Genomic DNA, 24294 nt, shown 5'->3' with positions numbered 1-24294 from the left:
TAGAAACCTTTACAACAACCGTACATTTTGAAAGGTTTCTGGGCCAAAATATATATATTCATCTTATAATAAGTGTAATTGCTTCAGTATTTTCTAACTATTGTCCTCACAGGAATCTCACTATTATCAAAGATTTCAACGATATGATGTAACCTCTATCGCGTATAAAGGACCTCAATAATCCACCCCTCCATGCTTTGGCAGCAGCAGGTAGTGAGTCACTGTGACCAGCTGCCACTGCAGAAATGTTGGCACATACAGATTTTTTTGTCAAAATGCCTTTGGTCACATGACCTCGTTTGTGGTAGAGTAAGTGTATTATCTTGTTCAGGAACGGGCCAACACTCACCTCGCAAAAATGGATCGGTCCGTGTTACTCTGGCGCGATCTCCGTCTCCTGGTGCACGACCACTTTGGTAACCGACATATCCGGGTGCTGCTCCTTCGCCTCCTTAATGGCCTGAGCCAGAGCCTGGGAAAATTAACGCCGGCCCATCAAACGCGGGGTTGTTAAGGAGGACGCAATTTACGAGTTTAATTAAAGTGAGACTTGCACCCGCGGCACAGATTTATACCGTCCGTAACTGCCTCGTCGACGAGGCAAATTAGATCGACAAATAATTCCAACTGGTGCCCGGGGCGGATTTCAGCGGTAACAAATGAGCGTCTTCCAACAGCTTTGGGGGAGAAAATGTCATGAACCTCATGTTCCTCACCTTGTCGTGATCGATCTCCGTGTCTCCGGTGATGACGATTCTCTTTTCGATGCGAGTCTCAGAGATTCCTCCTTTCACCGTCTACAACACAGACCAGATAATCCTTGATTAACGCAATAATCTCGTACTAGAATAAGCAGCGGTATCTGTGCGACAGTTCGACCTGGCAACCGCCGTCGGCTTCTGCTGATTTTGATTCATGTCGCTATTCTGATTCAGTTTCTCTGTCACTTTAATGATACGTATCGCTGTAACATCCGTCATTTGTTGGGCACACGCTAAAAAAAATCTCTTATTCATGTACAACTACAGTGGTTTTATTCTGAATAAACCATGTCTTTAACATGCAGTAAATTGTAACTAACTGTTAAGGTATTGGAAGTTATAAGTGTTCTGGAAAAAAGGGCAAAATCACTTACTCAAAGTAAATTTTCTGGCCCTTTTATGGTTACAATAAGAAAAAAAGGCCACTTTTTTATATTACATTCTTTGCATAAATTCCATTTCCATGATCGAGCAGCCCTGTAGTGCTGTATATTCCACATGTTGGTATCCTAATGACGCAACGTGAGGTTCTCGGTGAGTTATCGTAGGTGACACGCGGCAGGAAAAAAGTCAGTTCCCCTCCAGCAGACGCTTAAACAGCGAGTCGATATCGCAGACAAGTGAATGAATGTATAGATCCGTCGCAGCGCGTAGCGGCAAATGAGCGTATCGACGCCGTGTTAGACAGCGGGTGTTAGTGCAGTGAGCACAGACCTTGGTGATCTGGGTGGTGGTGGTGGTGCTGATGGTCTCCGAGGTGATGGTTTGGGCGCTCAGCAGCACTCCTGAGTCCCTCTCTGCCAGGCTGTCCACCGGCTGTGGGAGAGACACCTTTGAGGTGTTAGACAGCAATCTGACATCAATCCACTGTGAAGATATAAAGCTCTCAGTTTTAACCTTTAGATTCTGTTAAGATACTATATATGCTACATTATCTGCCAGTAAAAAGTTAAAAATAGACTTTTAAGTGACCCCAGCATCCAAGATACAGAACGCTATGTCTATGTTTAATGTAAACTGGCAAATCAACTGCTTTTTCCAAAGTGTTTCTGCCGTCTCTTCACCGATTTACGCTGATGACAGCGAGCAGCCATGCAGAGAGTTTCCCCGATCATTAGAAGTAATTTGGAAGCATGAGCTGTGACCAAAGGACAATTTGACGTGAGCAGGATTTGGTGGTGAACAGCAAAGGCTGTAATAAGCAGATAATTAACTTCTATTTAAGTTGATTTCTACGACTAATTGGCAGTTGCAGACGAGGGTGTGGGGGGGGATTGGCCAATCCTTTTGCACAGGAAAGTCTGCACAACACCGTATACAACTTTTTCCTCTGTAAAATAAGGTGACACGTGCTGCACTCGTGATGTGAACACATACAAACACTAACTGTAGATGAGTTTATATCACAACCAGATAATTGTACCTTGAGATCTCCAAGAGACAGCACTAGGTGGTACACCAGAGACACCAGCTGTAGTACCTGCTTTATCCTCTAGAGCAGACATGTCAAAAGTAACAGCGTTGTACGGCCCGTAGCTTCGGTTTTATAATGTATTATTTATGGCCTGGGACTATGGTGTTTTGTTTGTGGGCGGGTCTTAGGAAACTGCTGATTGGCTAATGAAATTTGCAGTGGCCGTCTGGAAGTTTTGTTGGTCCGTCTTGAACAAGTGAGGGAGTGCAAAGAACAAGTGTATTTTCATTTGATTTCCTTCTTAAAAAGTGCCGTTTCCCCCCATTAGCTCCACTGGTTAAGGAGCTGTGCTTTGAAACCAGAGTCCCATGTTTGAAACTCAGCCAGATTAACTTTCTCACTCCTGTGTGGCTTAGATTTGGTCACATTGCCATTTAAAAATGATGATTGCGACAATGGACACGCATTTATGATAAAACAGTGTATTTGTATGTAAGTATTAGTGTTAAAAATGGCCCCCGGAAATCTTCACATTGCCAAATCTGGCCCTCGCTAAACAACAAATAAGGTTCTTCAGCTTGTCCTCATAGGAGAACCCTTTTTGGTTCCAGGTGGAACCCTTAGTGTTACCAAGAACCCTTTTACCCGTTCTCTGGATCAAAACGGTTCTTACTGGAACCATTAGTGTTACCAAGAACACTTAAAAAAAAAAATGGTTCCTCAGCCCTTGTAGGAGAACGCTTTTGGAACCCTTACTTCAAAGAGTGCAGAGGTGGATCGGAGGTCAATTTAGAAGACGAACAACATGATTAAAGGATTTTCAAGCAATGAGATGATCGACAATATCAATAGAAAGACAAGAGTAGATTCCAAAATCCACATGTTACATTAGAAATGGAGGATTAAGCTATCGTTGCTGTATGTGTGCAGAGAGCATGCATCTTTTCTATCAAATATGTATCAGGAGGTTGTGTGTTATTATTGGATTACTTCTGTGTTTGGTGTTACAGCGATGTCACGATCCACAACTATACCTCAGCATTACACACACACACGGTATACGATTCCCAGAATTCCGCTCACCTGTGCCGACTCGTACATGATGGTCTTGGTCTCAGTGTGGACCAACGGGATGTCCTTGTAGCTCACGGTTCCTCTCAGGGAGTTGGTGACGTCGGAGATGGTGATTGTCTGGGTCTTCAGCACCGGAGACTGCAGTGAAGACAGAACAATAATCAGGGACAAAACTCTCATGGGAGGGATTCATGATAGAAAAACAAAAAAAACAACCACCACACACTCATAAAACATCGGTCTCACCGGATAAACACTGGACAGGCTTCATTGTGTGGGTTGAAATCGTACTGAAACGATGAGGACGATGCTATGATACAGTTCCTATGTAGTTTAACTGAGACCCCATGTCTGGTTCTGTTTAATTATTGAAGTCATTCACAAAAAAAATGAATATTTCATTGATGTTTGAAGTGCGTTGCTCACGTAGTAGACGGCATTGTTACTGCGCGACCTCATAGAGAAGACAGACTGTAGTTTCCATTCATTTTTAGCCTGCGGTGTGTTTTGTACTGTTTTAAATTGTTAGCACATCATTTTAACATGCAGTTAATTGTAAATGTGCCCGATATTGACAGTTATTCTGGAAAAAATGGGCAAAAACACTTCTTTCTGTCCCTTTTATGGTTAAAATAAGTCTAAAAGTGCATCAGACATTTTGAGGCTTAGGTGTTAAAGCATTGTTTCTCAAAGTGCGGCCCGGGGTCCAATGGCGGCCCACAGAAACTTTTCTGGCGGCCCGTAATGAATTACAGTTTTAATCCAGGACGTACTAAGCTCGTTAAATGTTTATTGGACATTACTGTACACAGACCAATAAGTGTAAACAAAAATACTGGGTATTTACCTGGTTTCTATATATGGTGAATTTTAGTGTATTATTGGGTTATAAGCTGGTAATAAGCAGGTAGCTACAGCCCCCTATTACTAGCTATTTACCCAGTAAATATATGGTAACAGAAATGTGTTACTTGGTATTAACCTGTAATTAGAAGGTAATTACCCAGTAAATTATAAAGCCTTATTATATTAACGCTTATATTACTTAACGCTAAACTGTAGAACTGCAATCTGGTCATTACAGTTATTACAAATGGGATTTCTTTCAGTTTTTTTTTTTCCTTTGGCGGCCCTCAGTCCAATGGTGGGTTCCTAACTTGGCCCTCAGGTATCAAAACTGAGAACCCCTGTGTTAAAGGGTTAAACATCTGAGGTGCGGTATAAACACGGTAAACACGACAATGGGGATTGCATGAGCAAAAAAAACATGATGGAAATAGACTTTTATCAAAACAGGAGACGTCTTGTTTGTTGCAGTGGTGAAACTTTTTGAAAATGATAATGAAACACCATGGAAATGAAAACGTTAAAATACCCAGAGCAGAAACAAAACCCTACAGTGTGTAAATATAGTTGTTTGTGCTGAGCTGACGGATCGTCAATCATCACAAAACTGTGTTTGTTTGTGCTGAACGTCAGGGAGGAAAACATGAGCTTTTCTTTACTTTGTGGTTTAATCTAACGCAGTCCTGCACGTTTCGTGGGAATATTTTCTGCTTTTCTTTGCTCCACCACAACAAAGAAATCATTAACGAGTGAATTATTTTGGGTTTTGTGGACAAAAACAAGAACATTTCAGAAAAACCAAGCAACCGATCGAGGAAAAAAACAACCAAACTTGATCATGGTAGAATAGTGGGAAAAGTGTTTGTTTTCATTTATTTTTTTTAGCGACACAGTGAAAAGTACAGGCTTTTACACATCCAGGGTCATTGGATGACGTTAAATGATCAAACAAGTATGTAATTATGCAGTATTAATTACACTAAGTGTATTTATTTAATGGATTAATTAGCAGTGTTGTAAAATTAGAGCGTGTTTGGTATCGACCTCAACGTCATTCAACGAGTAAACAATGAATTTACATTTACTGAGCATCATCTAAACTGTGACAACAACAATCGTTTTCTTTACTTTAACATTTAACGTGGGGTTCAAATTTTTAACATAAAATAATACGTGTAAAATCCTCTCAGGAGAAGAAGAACAGTATAATGAGCAGAGATGATACTACGCTTCTCGGGCCATCATTATTTCAACATGTGTTTCGTTCCGTGCCATTTCCTGTTTGTCTTTGAACTTACACTCGTCTCCTGTTACACATCTGATGACTTCCTGTCATGGGTCCACTCCCGCCAGCCTGATTACAAGCGCCCCGTCTTCGACTGCTCTCGCCTGTGTCGTATTAGCCACAAATGCATTGTTTACTCTTCCTCTAATCACAGCAGCGTTGCCGCCTTTTCCCCCGATGTTCTCTGTCTGTGACTCTTGTTGTTTTCTTTGCCTTTTGTACGGTTGCAAAACTATCGTTTCCAAAATTCTTAAAATCACAAGCTCGCCAAAGATGACCAACGTATTATAGGGATGAGTCGATATGATACCGGTCAAAATCACTGGATCGGATATCAGGCATTTAAAACATTTAAAATACAGTAAAATCCCAAAAATTCCCCTACCACATGCTTCACTACACACAGATTGTAAAAATGGCTGAATTTTAGCTTTAGAGTCATGTCGTGGGGCTGTTTATTTCTTCGAATATCTGTGATAGTTGGAGAATTATGGCTTTGAAATGGCTTACATAGTTTAAAAAGTTCTATAAAGACCAGTATCGGTATCTGGAGATACTCAAATTTGACACAAAGAGCCCAAGTTACGTCCAAAAAGGTTGATTTAGCTTAAGTTGCGTTCAGTCCGTGAGAAAAACAAGGTTTCTTGATGACCTTGACATGTATCTCAGAAGGGTCAAGAGATGTTTCCATGTGACATGTCTAGCTTCCTGTTCCTGGACAGCATCCCGGGGTTGTGATAGGAAGTGGTAATCGAAAAACCTTATTTTTCTGTCCGACTGAGCGGAATTTAAGCTAAATTTTGAGTCATATGCGCCGAAAGATGGTTTCTGCCAATTCATGTAGTCCTTATCCCTCTGATGTATCGTCCAAAGGCTAATTCCTCTCGCAAGTTTGGTTTTAATTTGTTAATTGAAGCTATAAATAGTGACAATATCGTGATTGACAGCCGAGACTGCTTCCAGATCGGTCAAATATGTGTATCTACAGAACCCCGATGAGCACAGGAAGGCAGTATCTGAATCATACGTTGGACGTTGGTGTAAGCGGTACAAATACATGCAGCTACAAAACACACGCGTGAGTCAGTCGACGCTTGCAATGCTCGGAAGTGTGTTTTGTTACACGATACTTGAGCTGCAAAGGTTATAATTGCTTCCGTTTTTGATCGCTTGCTAATGTTGGCGTAGAAGAGGAAGATGTAGTAAGAAAAGAGCTGCAGTCTGATTAGTACCGGCATATGGCTACTGTCTGGAAGTCGAGTGCAGTGTGATTCAGACTTGGAATATCATTATAATTGCCGAGCACAAACTTCAAAACAACAAAACTTTCAACACTGGAGCAACTTCCACATTATTTTTGCAGTGGCTGGTTTACATAAACAGGAGGTTTCTCCACAATCCAACAATATTTCACTCACTTCTCACTAATGAGGGGCCATAACTTCTCAATGCTAAGGTTCCACCTCCATGTGTCAATCATTCCTATCAAACGTCTAATTTGCAGGACCTCAACACAAAGACTGACCCCCAAGAAGAGGTCAATAATGGGTAGTTGGAGTTGGAGATGAAGGGCCCACGGTTGGTGTAGTGGTTAGAACTCTCGCCTTTGCAGCAAGAAGACCTGGGTTCCTGGGTTCGAGCCCCGTTTGGAACAACTTCAGAACAAGGGCCTTTCTGCAAGGAGTTTGCATGTTCTCCCAGTGTGTGCGTGGGTTTTCTCCGGGTTCTCCGGCTTCCTCCCACAGTCCAAAAACATGCAATATGGGGATTAGGTGAATTGGTCACTGTAAATTGACCGTAGGTTGTTTGTCTCTATATGTGGCCCTGTGATGGACTGGCGAACTGTCCAGGGTTTACCCCACCTATTGCCCAATGTCAGCTGAGATAGGCACAGCACCCCCCGCGACCCTCTGGTGGAGGATAAAGCGGTAGATAATGGATGGATGGATGGATGTTGGAGATGGTTACACAAGTGGTGGTAGGTCTTCATGAACATAGAAACAGGAAGTAGCTGGAGTTCTCATGGAAGAACCAGATGACAGAGGAATTATGTCGTGAACAGCTTCCATCGTCCAGGTCTGGGAGGTCCCAAACTCCAAGAGTGAGCACCTTGAAGATGTTCTATATGGAGAGTCGGGATCTCCTGGACCTGGTCACAGCAGAACTCCACTGAATCGGTTATCAATCGGTTGTGTCTGAGAGCCACTGTACTTTGGATGTTCTACGAGCAGCAATTCTCCGCCACAATCAAAGAACTCGCTCTCATAATTTCCGTTGTGGCCTTCAGGGCAGAGCGTTTTTCAAACGGTCGTACAACTCATCATCAAAGATGACTCACGCGTACTTACTTAACAAGGATTTTTTTAACGAGCGTTGTTTGTCGGTGCCAAAGAGAAACGTTTGCACATCGTGGGCTAAACATAGAAACGACGCCATCAGCAGCCGTCTTTCATACCCAGAGGTGATGTAAACAAGTACACCGAAGAAGTGCATCAGCTTCAGTTTAAGGCATTGGTAAGGTACATGAGCACACGGTTAATTATAGACTCAGATGTGTTGATGAGTATAACATGCTACAGGTATTTAAATAGCTTGATTACATGTTTCTTAATTCATTATTGTAAAACTGTCAGGTGTCGATAACTAGCTCATTTACTTGTTGCTTACGACTCTACATTGATCTTTAGCGATGTTCTACTTAAGCTTCATGCTTGCATTGTTTGCCGTTTACACATTTTAGGGCGTACACATCAGTCAGGATCAATATTTGCGTGTAAAAGTAGAAAATTCCTGCGTTGCATTCCTGAGTAACTCCACTCACGAAATCTCACGTAGCCTGATTGTCGTCCGATACTTGGTCCGAGAATTAACACGGGGGCTAATGCTAATAATGATAATACACTGAAGCTGCACACAGATTCTGAATTGGAGTTTCTTGCCATCGGGGGGAAACTGCACGGTATCACCGAGTAAATCTAAAAAAAAAAGGACATTTTAAACCTGTATTATTTACGAGAACGCACACAAAATGCTATTTGGCCGACTCTTGGAGCGAGAGAATGTAAATTCTCAAATAGGAAAAAGCTCTCTGTTCTCTAACAACAAAACATAAATCCTCGGCAGTAAAAACCCCTCCTGAAGTGAAGAATGTCGCTGCTTCAGTCTCTTGAAAGCGTCATTATCAACAACCTCCCCCCCCCCCCCCTTCACTGACTTCACGACATATCTGTAGTATGTTATCATTCCGCCGTACACTGCAATTGACCTTTTCGCTTGAGCGTCGTTGACTGTCTAACGCATCCATAACTCTGCGGAGGCAGGTCTCTTAACCTTTATACTTCACGTGATGAAGCACACACTTTGGCTTCCCTGAATCCAGAAACACAAGAGCATAAAGCGTCGGGTGCCAGGAGAGTCTGAGGCCTGAAACATGACAAAACTGTTCGGATATGAGAGCTGGTCCCAGATGTGACGATGCCTCCGTCTGTCTCTATCCTGCAGCTTAAAGGATATTTGAAGTTTGCACTTCAGTGAACCCAGGGAAAGCCTTGTGTGTTGTCTGTGCCAAACCCTGCGGTTAGTCCTCCTCGAGGTATTCCTCACAGTGTTCCTGACTGGGTTTTTAGTAGCAGAGCTAGCTATACGCTGTGAATCAAAACAGCTTAACATCCTCAATAAAAGCTCATTAAAACCCTAGTAAAAGCTACAGAAATAGCGCTGTAATAAAAAGTCAGTCCAAAACAAAAAAGGCTGCCTCGCTATTAGGTCTTCACTTTGAACTAAAAGCAGAAACAGATTGAACACGCCGCTAAAACTGGCAAATTATTTTGTATGTAGCAACATTTAGAGCAAATCTCACAGTTCAACACCTTAAATATGGGAGGATAAGTGATGTTGAGGGGGATTCTGGTGTTTTTATGAAGACAGTGTTGACACAATGAGAGAAAAACATGCTCTTATTTTCCCACCAAGCCCTAACAAGGTGCAACTCAAGCTAACCACAAGCTAACCACACAGCATTTTTTTATGTCGTAAACCGCATCATTATCATCATCATCACTGTTGTTTGTATTGTGTACGATTCAGTGGGTGAAGTTGCGTATTTCAACGATCTTCCGATGAATACCTTTTTAGGACAAAGACGGCAGTTACAACAAGGGAGACTAAACCGAACTGAAGGACTAGCACAAGCGTTAGCTCGTTCTCATCTAACGCAAACAACTTTCAACAAATCTTTTGGATCAGGAAACTGATTTTGATCTGATTTTGCAGAAACGTACACATCACGGCAGCATGTGATCCTATAGAGACCTAAGAGTCTGCCTGTTACACCGTGGTCATTTCAGTTAGCAACTTTAACCGGGCTGTCATTTTTAACTAAAATCGTGACACGCTATACCTTTATATATATGTTACTTTGCCATCTATGGTTTAGAACCACGGATTCTTTTGGTTTTATGTGCCTTCAAGCTGGATCTAAGATCAAGTTGCGTTCACAGCGCCCTCTGGAGGACTGTGATAACTGCGGACGATAACTGCGGACGTCTGAATTTCAGATTAAAAGTGACAGCCCAAAAAGTTAACATTTAAGGTAACAAAATGACAAAGGCTGTGATTCACATTTTTCCATGGAGACAAAGATGTTGACATGGGCATAGCATAGCAACATGCTAACAAGAAAATTAGCGAAGGTGGAGCGCGTCGTGATGGGCTAACTGCTAAAAGTGTGTGGTTACTGCTGCGCAAAAAGTGTAAAAAGTAAAATTTCTTCTTTAGCCACTTTTGGTTCAAATTAGTCACCATGGAGGACGATGCTGTGATAACGTTAGACGTTTGGATGGGATTTTGATCGTCTGAATTTCAGATTAAAAGTGACAGCGCTTTAAAGTTGACATTTAAGGTAACGAAATAACGACAGAGGCTGTGATTCACACCTTCATCTGAAATGCAACATTTTTCCATGGAGACAAAGATGTTGACATGGGACTAGCATAGCAACGAATAAAATTAGCATGACGGGCTAACTGCTATGCGTGATTACTGATTAGCAAAAAAGTGTAAAGAGTAAAATTTCCCTTTTTTTTTGTTGCCACTTTTGGGCTCAGATTAGTCCCAGGGGAAGGAAACAGTTGGCGATAAAAGTCTAGAGAATGTAAAAGCAACGACTTCAAAGTGACGACGCAGTCTCTCCACGGGGAAGTCTTGCAGGAGTAAACGTTCAAGAAGTCTTTTTTTTTTTGTTAAATAAAAGCCAGCCACAGCATAGTCAGCGCCATCAGCAGCAGTCCTGACAGGAAGAAGGACATCCGCGACGGCTTCAGCCTCGCCGGGTTTAGCTCGCACGGGTTAACCAAGCTCCTCCCCGCGGTCGGCACGTCAATATCTACCTTCAGAGTGCGACCGCGACCTAGTTCTTCCTCGTCTTCCGCCTCCTCCTCCTCCTCCTCCTCATCATCCTCATCAACCCAGGCCACGTCAGTGTCCTCCTCGTCTTGCTCCAGCAGGCAGGCCTGTCTGTACAGCGGCGGTCTCCCTGGCACTGGGGACAAACTATAGGCTCTTACCTTTTGTCCGAACCGCGACTGCCTCCCTCGCTGTGCTCAGCAGCAGCAGCAGCAGCAGCCAAGACCAAGAGAGACAGAGAACAATGAACAAAGAAGTGGAATATGGTCAACTGACAACAGAAGGGAGGAGAGGGGGAGGATAGAGGGATGAGGGGAAAGAAATGAAGGACGATGGAGGGGGAGGAAGGTAAGACGAGAGAGGCTGCGGATGTTCTGCAGGTGGCAGACTGAGGTGGATTTGTCACTCCATGCAGTCATCTCTGCATCTTTTAACAAAGAGTTACTCCATCATCTGCGAGATCCAGTAAGATCTTAGGCGTCTAAATCTGGATTCTGCTCCTTTGTGGTGATTAAAATAGCGCCGGAATAGCATAATGTCAAAGTAACTGAGCTTCCTCAGAACTTTACTTTGTGCCTGAACATGTAAGTAAAAATTAGAAGAAAAAAAAAAAAGTCTGGTTTATACAGAACCTGAAATGTACCTTTGAAGATACCTATTGCACCAACGTACTGCTCAAAATCACCTCGACTCAGACGTCTGACAGGAAGAACATGCACTGATGAGAGGAGTTTTCTTTGGGAGGAAAACCAAAATAAGAACAAATGCACATGGAAGAAGCTTTGATTAAGTCCTTATTTTCATATTTATTTATTTTTTTTAAGTCAGGCAAAAACATTTCAAAGGTTTTCTATGCGGTAACTACTGTCTTTTTTAATGCAGCTGCAATCAGCAACGACTTTTAAAAGGTTTAAAAGGTGGTGGACTCATGTAAAGTCCTCATGTAAAGAGCTTAGAGTGAAAAGTCCGACAGCCTCCGTCACGCGGTAAACATGTGAAGTCGGGGCTGAATAAAGGGAATTTAAATCATTTGTTTTTTTCAAAAACAAGTAAAACTACGGATATGTTGTTGTGTATGTGCACTGCCGTTCAAAAGTTTGGGGTCACTTAGAAATGTCCTTATTTTTGAAGGAAAATCACTTTTTTTTGGAATAAAAAAAAAAAAAAATGTTATGAATATAACATTAAATCAATCAGAAATACACTCTATACATTGTTAATGTGGTAAACGACTATTCTAGCTGCAAACGTCTGGTTTTTAAATGGAATATGTACATATGTGTATAGAGGCCCATTTCCAGTGTTCTAATGGTACATTGTGTTTGCTAATGGCGTTAGAAGCTATTGGATGATTAGAAAACCCTTGTGCAATGATGTTAGCACAGCTGAAAACAGTTTTGCTGGTTCTTTGACGAAAGGGCAAAACGATTATTTGGAATATAAATCATTGTTTCTAATCTTCTCAATGTCTCGACTTTATTTTCTAGTCATTTTGCAACTCTTTTGATGAATAAAAGTGTGACTTTTAATGGAAAAACACAACAAAAATCGTATGACCCCAGACTTTTAAACGGTACACTCTTAGAAATAAAAGTGCTAAGTAGAACCATATAAGGTTCTTTGGCTTGTCCTCATAGGAAAACCCTATTTGTGGGTTCCACCAAGAACCTTTTTTAAACCCTTTATTCAGGAAAGGGGGTTTAAAGGGTTCTCTGGATCAAAATGGTTCTTACTGGAACCATTAGTGTTACCAAGAACCATTGACAAACCCTTTCTTCGGGAAAGGGTTTTTCAGAAGCTCAAGGTTCCAGGTAGAACCTCAGCCCTTGTAGAAGGACCCTTTAGGAACCCTTATTTCTAAGAGTGTAGTATACATTTACATTGTTCTAAGTATAAACACTGTGTCCTGGTGTAGGGACAGTGAGGTGGTCTAATAATCTGGTTTGAGAGGATGGAAGGAGGAGGGTAAGAGGACAGTAACGGAGGCTTGTTATATCTCCTCCGTTGGACCGGGCGCTTCCTCTGACAGCTAAAAAAAGGGCTGGCTAGTGCAAACTATCTTGGCAGTGCAACGTTGTCTAAATGCCAACAGGGGAGAATAAAAAAAAATACAACACAACACACACAAATGGACTGGGATTGGGCCACAGTCGTGTCATTCGCTTTAAAAATAAATGCACCATCAGTTTGACAGCGACTCTGGAAGAGACTGTGCAGCGGGAGGGGGGGGTGTTGTGTTGTGTGTTCACCCTGCAAAGATGTTGTCTCACACTTCAGGGAGAATGTGTGAGAGTCACCAAAACTGTGCTCTATCACGGCTGGAGTTTTTAAGTTTTTTCATTATTGTGCAGGACCCAGAGTCTGGGACAGAAACTGCGTCTTTAAGCCGCGAGCGGACGAGAGCCAAGAGGCGGAGGGCGACGCCAGGCGGTCGGCGGACCGAGTGACCCTTCGACCTTCTGCGTCGTTGTGCGACTGCGCGGGGAAGGAGGAGGATGGTGATGGTGATGGAGCTGGTGATGGAGCTGGTGAGGCACAACCACCAGCTCCACACTTCAGAGAGAAGAGAGAGAGGACAGAGGGGGGGGGGGAAGAGATACACGACAGAGACACGGAAAAACACATAAAGACATCCATGTTTGGGAGGAGGTGTGGAGGGTGAGACACATGGAAGGGAGGGGAGGGGGAGGAGGTTGTCAGTCATCTGACGACTCATCATTCTTCTTTTTTTTTCCTGTGTTCATTTGCTCATCATTTCAGGCACAAGAGTCATCATGCACGTACATTATCTTGCTATCTGGCTTGCTGTTGTTTGTTGTTTGTTTGGGTGTAACGTCGCCATGCGGTTGATCAAGCAGCATGAGAGAAGCTCGCAGTAGCCATTCACAGAGCAGCGGTGAAGCACCGAAGGAGGCAGGATCTGGGACAAGGCACCGACAAAAGGTGCCAGTATGCTTCAAACAAAGTGTCAGGGTGTTGAACAAGAACCCTACCTCACCTCACCTCACCTTACTTTCCTTCCCACCTACACTTCCCCGACTTCATCTCATTTTTTGAAACTTTCCTCAAAACCAACTTCACTGTGCGGCGGCGGCGTCTGTGCTCCAGAGCCCAAGTTGTCCACCCTTGTCTCCAAGTCATGAAATCATCGCAGCGACGGCGATAACGATGAGTTCGTCACCTCTGAGAATAAACGCTTCTGCCCCTCAGGGCGTGTTCTTACACGGTTTAAAGGTGCATTATGTAATAAATCTAAAGCAACTGGCCTTAAAATCCTCCTAATATGTCACAGAGACTCAGGAATAATGTTCATATAACAAACTGAACTCACCAACAACAACAGTACAAACAAAATATTCGCAAATAAAAAAAATCTTTTGCAGACTGCAAATCATGTTTATGTTTTGAAATCTTGTTTTGGCATGTGGCGCCACCTACCGCCGTCTACCAATCATTGCAGTCAGTAGAGTCTCAGCTGCCGAGCAACCACGGGTTGCCAGTTACGTCTGAGCTACAATGGCGGAGAAAACCTAAAAGACCTCGATATTTTGAATTTGAGTGTAGTAACTGTTTTTGGCCACATTCTTACATATGGCAGCTTTAAAGTAGACATATTATATATACCCTATTTCTCCAAGTGAACCTAGTTCCCTGGTGTCCTCATGAAAATGTCTGTGACATTGCTTTGGTCAAAATACTTTAAGGATGAAGCACCACAGCAGTTCAAACAGCCCTGTTCAGAACGCTCGCTTTTGAGCGCCTGTCTCTTTAAATGCAAATTAGACACAGGAAACTACATCAGCATAGAGTTTAGATTCTCTGCCCGAGCCCGACCTGGGTCGATATTTCCCGCCACTATCCTCGGGCCGGGTCGGGCCCTTGATCAAGCATTTGTGTTTTTTCTCCCTCGTCGTGTTGGCGTGGTATGTTATAGCACGTCGCATTGTGTGAAGGTGTAAAAACCTGCGGCCTTGAACGCATCATTTAAAAACCAGGAAGTGTATCGTCCCTAGCAACATATGCGTTCATGGAAGCGGATCTTAGCGGTTTTGTTATTGTTGTAAATTAGACTGTGGCAGCAGTATTTAAAAAAATGTCAGGTTTAAATCGGGCTCATAATTACGGTTAATGTGTAAAAAAGCCATAATCTGCCGACTCTGGAAGTTTGTGTAGAACTCTGTGCTGCACTGTGCAGCCAAAAATAGAACACTTCGCCGACTTCTGCGCTTCAGGATACAATTACCCTCGCCTTTGATTTTGCCGATTAATATAAAATCCCAAATATAAGGATTTAAATGATTAAAAAGTTGATTTTGCATAATACGTCTCCTTTAAACTGGCAGGTTTGAAGCATACTGAACCCTCAGTGTTGCAGCACAGCGCTCTCGCACACAATCTGTCGTAAAGTTGGAAAAGCTGCTTGTTAATAAAAAAGGTGGTGGGTGGCTGGGGGTGGGGGGGGGGGCAGGTGTAGGGGGGGTCAAGGCCAACAGCAGGTTGCTCCAGGTGCCACATTCTTTACACTGCCCATGAAGACAAAGGCCGGTCACAGCGTCAGCGTGGCCCTGGCTGCGACCCCGGCAGCAGGAGACGATCAGAGCACCTTTACCTCATACACGCCATCAACTACTCTGTGTGCAGGCACAACGGTGGACAGCTTCCCCTGCACACACACACACACACACACACACACACACACACACACACAGACACACACACACACACACACCTTCATCTTCACAAAATATACAGCAATGAAACAGTTCCATAGATGTCTCTCTCTCTCTCTCTCTGCTCCGTCTGTCACTGCAGCTTTAGTCGTATCCTCACGCTTAAAGCAGTTGAAACGATATGCAGAGAGGCAACAGCACCACCACATGGAGGATCAGTGTACTGCCCCTCAATCAAACACTTCTTTTTTTTTATTAGACGGCAACGTCTCACATGCACCCGTAACACAAAACCTCTTAAATGACTAAATCTGTCTTTTTCAGTGTGACCTTTATGATGAAATCCACATTTAAAACATTTGTGTTACCCCCAGTGTTTGGAAGTGTTGTTAATATTTCATCATTGGGGAGTTTTTTTGTGTGCAATATCTGCCAAAAGCAACAACCCTTCATGCATAATGTACTCGCACATTTTGCCCATTTTCTTGACTAAGGAATTATTAGACAATAAGAAAGGATTACAGTGTATTACGGCAGAACATCGTCTCCCTATTTAGTGCATTTTGGAGACAGAAGACGTATAAACACTTGAGTTTTTATAGTGAAAGCCGCGCAAATTAGTGTGGGTTGAACGCGGGTGAGCTATGAAGTGGAGAAGCAGGAGAAAAAAGTCAGAGAATCGAGTCAGCATTGTGTGACAGTTTCTTCAGGGCGGACAAAAATAGCTCAGTGAAAGCTGTGCAGAGCTGAAAGTTCACTACTAAAGCCTCGGCACGGCACGGTTTAGGTTGGTTTTCCACTACAAACGTAGTACCGACTCAATGTGGGCGGAGTCATCGCTGCACCGCAGCATGAAACTGCCGCGACTTTGTTTTACGCGCGACACAAACGCACAAACGAGTGACTAGTGGCTTGTAAAGCAGTTTGTTTTCAGTGTAACTGAATCATTAGAATCAGTTAATTCAACATTTTTGTTCAGTTCTTCCTCCATGACTGTTTGACAGAAATACAGCGCTAAATACACCAGACTCCTCTATTAAAGGTGCATTATGTAATAAATCTAAAGCAACTGGCCGTAAAATCCTCCTAATATGTCACAGAGACTCAGGAATAATGTTCATATAACAAACTGAACTCACCAACAACAACAGTACAGACAAAATATTTGCATTAAAAGAAATATTTTGCAGACTGCAAATCATGTTTATGTTTTGAAATCATGTTTTGGCATTTGGCGCCACCTACCGCCGTCTACCAATCATTGCAGTCAGTAGAGTCTCAGCTGCCGAGCAACCACGGGTTGCCAGTTACGTCAGAAAACAAAACCTAAAAGAGCTCTGTATTTTGAATTTGAATGTAGTAACCGTTTTTGGCCACATGCTTACATATGGCACCTTTAAATATGGAGATTTTAGACATTTCCCCGGTATTTTTTGAAAACATTAACGCAACGTTTTTAGGATTTCTAAGTATTTTTGACAGATCTACGGTTCGGCATTATTCGGACGTTGCAGTATCGCCTAAGCTCGCTTGGAAAGTCAACAGAGCAAGTACTATCGTTAGTGGAAATGCAAAATAACCGTGCCGAGGCGAGCCGAGCTAGTAGGAAAACGCCATATTTAACAGTATAACGTAGAGTGTAAGCACAATTCTACCTTAAACACTGTCAAAGGACACAAAACAAATGAATACTTAAAAGGTACGGCGAGTCATTTCTGCGTCTGCGAGCGTCATTCATTGTTTTGTGTTTTATATCTCTATATGTGGCAAGACAGTATGTGTAGGCGTGATTTCTTTTGGTAAATTATCCACTTCCCTTGTCAGAGATTATAAACAGTTACACACACACACAAAGAAAAAAATAGATAGATATAATAGAACATACTGATCCCTGGCCTGGGGGTTAGGAAACCCCGTTTCCTATAGTGGATTAATATAAATGTTGTTTTACAAGAAAAAGCTTGACACACAAACCAGAAACAGAAGCAGAACAACATGCATGGTATTAATAACATTAGTGTTTTTACTGCTGCGGTTTGATTGATTGATTGATCGTCGACACTATAAAGAATTACGAGGTTCTAGCCCATGTGAATAAAACCGTCTCCACTTGATTTCTTGCTCAGCTTTTCTCAAATTAAACTAATGACTTTAGTTCTTTTTCTTTTTTTTTGTATCTGTATCTGCATTAATGACATAATAACGATCAAACTCAGATAATTAAGAAGTTAGCGTTGACACGGCTCATAAATTAATGTCAGATTTAATTGCTGTCAATCCCATTTTTTCGGGCTGTGGTCGAAAAAAAGGCCTCAGTTTCCAAACGTTCAAGGTCGAGATCAGAGAAATAAAACACAGTTTGGATGTGTTTGCTTGTGCTCAGTCATGCTGACAGATAAATATGTGTTTCTCAGAGGACTTTGAAAAGGACACAGAACTGACGGAGCAGTAAAATCTTCCGTCTTTTACTTTATGTGAAAGAGTTTCCATCACAATGGGCTGAAGGACTCGAGGAGAAACAGCTGCGGCGGCGACAAGGTCGCGGCCGAGAGTTTTATAGGTGCATAAAACTTTAAAGTCTGTAACCTTTGGTGATTTGTTGTGATTGATGCTGCCATTATTATGATTATTATTATTATCATGCCTTTGTTTTTGTCTCAGACGCTCTGTCTAGCAATACTATCAGCGTTTGCGTGTATGCAGCAGCAGCAGCAGCAGCAGCAGCAGCAGCAGCACACGGGCGGAAGGGTTTATTTATCACATTAAAACAAGTTTTTGTGGGCATTTCTTTGTGTTTTCACCTTCTTCTTCTTCATATAAAGATGTGGGAAATGTCACCAGACAACATAACGATCGAAACACGGCGATAATGAGGAAGTTGTGTGAACTAAATTTGGTATTTGCTTGAGTAAAATAAGACATCGGGGTAACACTTTAGATTAGGGAAGACATATTCACCATTAACTAGGTGCTAACTAACATATATAATTAGCATGAGAGCTGAAACAATTATTAATCCATTACAAAATCAATCGTCAACTATTTTGATCATCGATTAATCGGTTTGAAGCTTTTTTCATGATTAAAACAAGATTTCTGATTGTTTTTGCTTCATAAATGTGAATATTGTCTTTTTGACATTAGAGAACATCGTCATTTCCAGGTTTGACAAACACTGATCAACTAGTTTCAACATTTTCTGACATTTTATGGACCAAACGATTAAGAAAATAATCGACAGATTAATCGATTATGAAAACAATCGTTAGTTGCAGCGCTAAGTAGCATACTAGCCCTTTATTAGCAATCATTAAGCACGTTTTAACACACTTAACTAACACTTATTCTACATAACCTTATTCTAATACGACACAAATTCAGATTTTTCCTACATAAAGTGTTAATACGTGCTTAACATTTACTAATGAAGGGTATGCTAGTGCCAAGGGTATGCTAGTGCTAGTGGTATGCTAGTGGGTATGCTAGTGCTAAAGGTATGCTAGTACTAAGGGTTTGCTAGTGCTAGTGGGTATGCTAGTGCTAAGGGTTTGCTAGTGCTAGTGGGTATGTTAGTGCTAAGGGTATGCTCGTGCTAAGGGTTTGCTAGTGCTAGTGGGTATGCTAGTGCTAACAGTTTGCTAGTGGGTATGCTAGTGCTAAGGGTATGCTAGTGCTAAGGGTTTGCTGGTGCTAGTGGGTATGCTAGTGCTAGTGGGTATGCTAGTGCTAAGGGTATGCTAGTGCTAGTGCGTACGCTACTTATATGCATGTTAGCAAGCACCTAGTTAATGGTGAATATGTGTTCGCTAATCTAAAGTGTTACCGACATTTGTTTATGTTTGAAATTGATGCGCTTAGAGTTTGAAATAGAAACAAAAGACAATAAAGCGTAAAATACACATGATTAACTACGGATCATTATTATGTTTTATAAACTAATTGTCGCTCTCTAAATCGTAAGTAAATCACGAGATACCTAGAGTTTCCCCACACCCTGACTCTTTACTGTGGTTGTGTTTTACAGTAAATGAAACGTCTGACATTTGTTCCCCCGCGAGTCAGAAAAATGAGGACAAATGACACCAGTTTGGCTTTTCTCAGCCTCGCTAAGCACATGTCAGACTGATGGAGGCCTGGGAAGCTGCCAGCAAACACACACTCTGCAGTAAACATGACGACACCTTTCAGCTTATTCTCAAGCTTCAGCTCTGACAGCCACTACAATGGATGAGATGATGTCAACTCTGCTGCTTCTCCGTCAGGGTTTTTTAAAAATAAATAAAGGCCACTCACCGCCGGCTGGAGCTTGCCGTTGATGCTCGCCGTGCGGAACGGCGAGTTGGTGGACAGACGCTTGTCCCACTCGCTGGGCCGAGGCTCCGGCACCGACTCCATGAAGCTCCTCTTCAGCTCGCTGATGCTCGTGTGGTGACGCATGATCTCCGTCTGGGTCTTGTCCACGTCCTTCAACGACAAGAACGGAGTCAGAGTCAGAAACGGAGAACGAGGAGAGAGAGAAAACTGAACTAAAACAATGCAAAAATGATCGACGAGGGTGAGAAAGAGCAGCACGTTTACGCGACGGCAGACGATGAAGCGGGCGAGACACGATCCATCGGCAAGAACTGGAAATGATTTCAGAAGCGTGGAGAAGAATGAAGTTCGTCCTCAATGACACGCTGAGGTCAGGGAGGCAGGAACTCAAAGGGGAGTTCCAGATTTCAGATATAGAAGATTCCTCATAAAGTTCTACTGGTGCTTTCATAGAAACACAATAAAGTCAATTTATTCCCATAATTCCCATTTAGACTCAAGTCAAATTAGACTATTTTAGTGTTACTTAAAGGAATCTCCTGGATCTCCAGATCTTTACAGACAGAGCTGTTGACCTGACAGAGAATTTGAAGGTCACCATAGTGTATTGGTGGGTTTTTTGTGTCTCATTATTGGTTTTTCTTCCGGCTTCTCCGGCTTCTTACCACAGTCCAAAAACCTATATGATACGATATGGGGATTAGGTAAATTGGACACTGGTGATCTGTGCAGGGTGTGACCCGACTATCGCCCTATGTCGGCTGAGATAGGCACAGCACCCCCCGAGACCCTCCGGTGGAGGATAAAGCGGTAGATAATGGGTGGACGTCTTATTATGTTGTTGTTTTTTGACTGACAAGTTATAGCACATAAAAACAGCAAATTAACTCATTTGGTTGTAATATAGGAGTTAGTAGTTTCGTTCCACTCTTCTGAAATCATTTAGTGAGACGCACAGTCACAGAATCACAGACATTTAAACACAGCACAGGTGATTCGGTTTCATGACATCATTCAAAAGCCACGAGAATCGATGAGAACAAAACAAACAAACAAACAGCAGAAGCGTTGAGAATGAGAGTGAGAGACACAACTGGGGGAAGAGGGGAGAAAATAATGCAAAAAAAAGCTTCTTCTTTGACACTTTGACTTTTTGTCGTATCATTTATGTATACACTGACAAAACAGAGACAATTCATGTCATATTAATCAGTGATGAGGTAAAACTGTGTTCACACAGTGACGTAGCTAGACGCTCAACAAAAACTGTCAATATAAACTGAAGACATTTAATTTAATCATAATATTAAGGGAATAAAGTCATAATTAAAGTAAGTAAAAATCTCAGATAAGAAAATGTCATCTTTTGGCTCATTAGCACCATATTATCTTTTTTATTTCTATCTATATACTTTATTAATCCCTTAAAGGTAATTCTTTCTCTGCATTTAACCGATCCTCCACTAGGAACCTTCTTAGAAGGAGTCGTAATGAGCAGTGCCCAGGTTGGAGGTTGGGTATCTCGCTCAGGGGTAACACAGCCCTTTTGATCTGGTGGGGACTCCAACCAGCAACCCTCCGGTTCCCTTTCCACAAGACTGAGCAAGAAACTGAGTCTGTTCTGATGAAAAAAATCGTACACAGAGGAGGAAATGGCTGCCAGTGACTGTTGACTGTAGGCCAAAATAATCTCAAAACACTAAAAACTTAATTTTCTTAAAATGACGACGTTATTCTTGGTAGATTAAATCATTTATTTACCCTTCAGTTTGGCCCTAATACTCACATCACATTTCACATTCAACTGTTTCTAAAGCTTTAACCACAGTAGTGGCTCAAACCATGAACCTTTTCCTGAACAGTCGCTGTGAGGGAGATAGTTTAATAGTTTAATAGTTTAATGTGTTAATATCAGGTCGTGCTCATTAAAGCATTTTAACGTGGTTACTGCTTCCTATGAATGTATGTTTTTATGCTTGTGCAGCACTCTGAGACTTGTTGCTTCATGAATCGAGTAAAATTCCACCTCCGGATTCTCCCATATGGCGTATTTCTGTGTGTGTTTTTAGAGAGTGAAATCTTCACATTGTGCATATTCACATGCAAGGAATCTAACACCAGGAAACACTCGAGCTGTGAACGATGAGAACCAATTAGGGGAAAAGTGAGAGTCTCACTTTCTGTTTGTTTGGACTAAAATGATGCCGTGAGCGTTTCCAACTCCCGAAAATCTCAAACGTCGCATCGGTGTGAATAAAATGTCCTGAGGCACTGACAAGTCAATCAAAATGTCTGCCGGGAAGAAGAGGGTTGTTGTTTTTTGGGCCAAGTTTTCACCAAACTGTCACTCAAACCACTCCTGTGTCTAATTAGTTAGTTATGATCAATTTAACACAGCTTACATTAACCTATAATGACAACTAGTGAAGCCACAATGTGAGGTGGACGTTTAGTGCAGGGGTCTCAAAGGTCTCAAAGGTCTCAAAAAGGCCAATGAGCATCTTCTGTCAAAGGTATGTGACGATATTTCACTGAATTTCAACATAAATGTGTTTGTTTTTGATATAAAATTCACAGTAAAACACTTATTTATGAATCTATAAACAGGCATACGTCATTATAACTTGGTATTAAAGTGGTGGAGCCACATGAAATCAATGTATTTCAATGTTCTGGAGTTTTTCTAGGCTTGATGAGCGGCTTTACTACGACAGTTTTCACTCATTCTCACGCTGCAACATGGGGTTAAGTGTCTTTGCTCAAGGACACATAGAAGCAGGAAATTTAACCCACAACCCTCTTTATTGTCACCTTCATTTTAAAGCTTTTATATCTATAGTTAAACTCTGGCTCCTTTGTCCGTTTTCCTTGTCATTTTTAGTCATTATTATGAACATTGTTTATATTTTTAATGTCACGTATGTTTATTGTGATAATAAAGGGCTGTGAAATAAGCGGCAGCTACTGAAAATGTACAGATTTTTTTAAAGTTTTGTCTCTGTAAAAATAAACTAAATAAAACATAATGTTTCCAGCAGGTGCAGCTTTAAATGATAAAAAAAATATATAAAAACATAATTTTTATATATCGTAATATTGCTTCTATCTGCCGTAACTTCCTATGAAACCTCTGCCAATCGTGTTTCATAAAAGGAAAACACAAAGAGGACGAATGTCAAAGTAAAGTGGATCTACTTGCATGAGAATCAGAGAGGAACAGAGTGCATGCGAAGCCTTTTGGGTTAAGCTGAAAACAAGGCAGGAAATAAAAAAAAAAAAGAGAATGAATGAACAACATGCAAGAAGAATAAGAATAAGGAGATGACGACAGCCAGAGGAGACGCTGAAAAAAAAAAACTCCAAAAAAAGATACAAACCTCCAACATTAAATTGCTATGTCTGATATAAATACTTTCTCCCTCAAGTTTCTTTGCTCTCTTCTGTGAAAAAGTCAGGAAAAGAAAAGGAAAAGAAAGGGGGGGTTGGTCTGAGGCCAGCGGAAGCAAGAAGTCATCCAAACATTTTAGAATATTTGATTTGCAGTGGAAACGGCCTCAAAATGACGCATACACACACACAAACACACGCACGCGCACACACACTAACACACACACACACACACACACACACAGCATAGGTGAAGCCAGGCAGATACATGCTGTGCATGCAGAGGCTGTGGATCGTCTGTGTGTGTGCGTGTGTGCACTGGAAAAGCCACTTCCTGTCTGAATGGAAACATTAAAAAAATACGGTCAAATTTGAACATATCAAAAGTGACTTTAAGTGAGTTTTAGTTGAGAAAACCACTTAGTTTATAGCAAAAGAAACTTACAAACAAATACACAAAACTGCTCGGCCCTGAAATGCTGCAAACAAAACACACAATTATATGTTTATTTACCGCTTTAAACGCAGCACTATTGGTGCTCCACATAATTGTTAAAGGGTTTGTTTTTAAGTGTAGTTGTTTAAGGGAAGTGGCTGCGATGCACGAACCCGGGAAGTGAGATCCAGCCAGAATCACGGAGTCTCATTCTCGCTGAAAACATGGAAGTATTTTTGAGCAAAAATATAGATTAACTTGTTTTTATAACTAGGTTTTAAATGTGGAATAAACTTAAACATATAGTCCATATATATATATACTGTACCTACACCAGCTGCTGGTGTCTTGTTTTCTTCAGGTCCGTGTTTGTGCGACAACAACTTATTATAACAAGTTTTTTAAACTGCTTTACATGCAACAAAAATCCACTAAAATCCTGTCACTGTCAAACAATAAGAAGGTGACAGATGATAACAATACAATTTCTCCGTCGTTCGTCTGACAGCGAGTTGTCGTGCAGCTGATGGTGGAAACCAAACAGAAAAAAACAACAACAACAACAACAACAACAACAACAGCAGCACAGAGAGCATTCAGGAGAATCTGTGGCAGTGACAAAGCAGCAGCGACCGTCAGGCAACAGAAACAAGGGGAAAAAAAGGGTCTCATGACGTTGGATGAGAGGGACGGGCGACTCATAG

At 41.8% G+C, this 24294-nt stretch overlaps 1 protein-coding gene across 1 annotated transcript in view; it reads right to left on the bottom strand.

Annotated features, from left to right (window-relative positions):
- Positions 1-373: 373 nt before the first annotated feature.
- The window catches only part of epb41a (erythrocyte membrane protein band 4.1a), a gene marked incomplete at both ends in the record, with an annotated part of 32657 nt that continues 8736 nt past the window's right edge, over positions 374-24294 (bottom strand). Inside the window, 6 exons of the mRNA XM_083900240.1 lie at positions 374-472; positions 717-797; positions 1476-1577; positions 3259-3387; positions 19747-19917; positions 23145-23207. Of these exons, the coding sequence (XP_083756366.1) occupies positions 374-472; positions 717-797; positions 1476-1577; positions 3259-3387; positions 19747-19917; positions 23145-23207 (645 nt within the window). The remainder of the gene's footprint in view (positions 473-716; positions 798-1475; positions 1578-3258; positions 3388-19746; positions 19918-23144; positions 23208-24294) is intronic.

The sequence above is a fragment of the Microchirus variegatus genome, assembly GCF_963457635.1.
Source record: "Microchirus variegatus genome assembly, chromosome: 13".
In the NCBI taxonomy this organism is placed as follows: domain Eukaryota; kingdom Metazoa; phylum Chordata; class Actinopteri; order Pleuronectiformes; family Soleidae; genus Microchirus; species Microchirus variegatus.
Note: the sequence above shows the minus strand (reverse complement) of the source record. Positions and strands in the feature narration are given on the sequence as shown.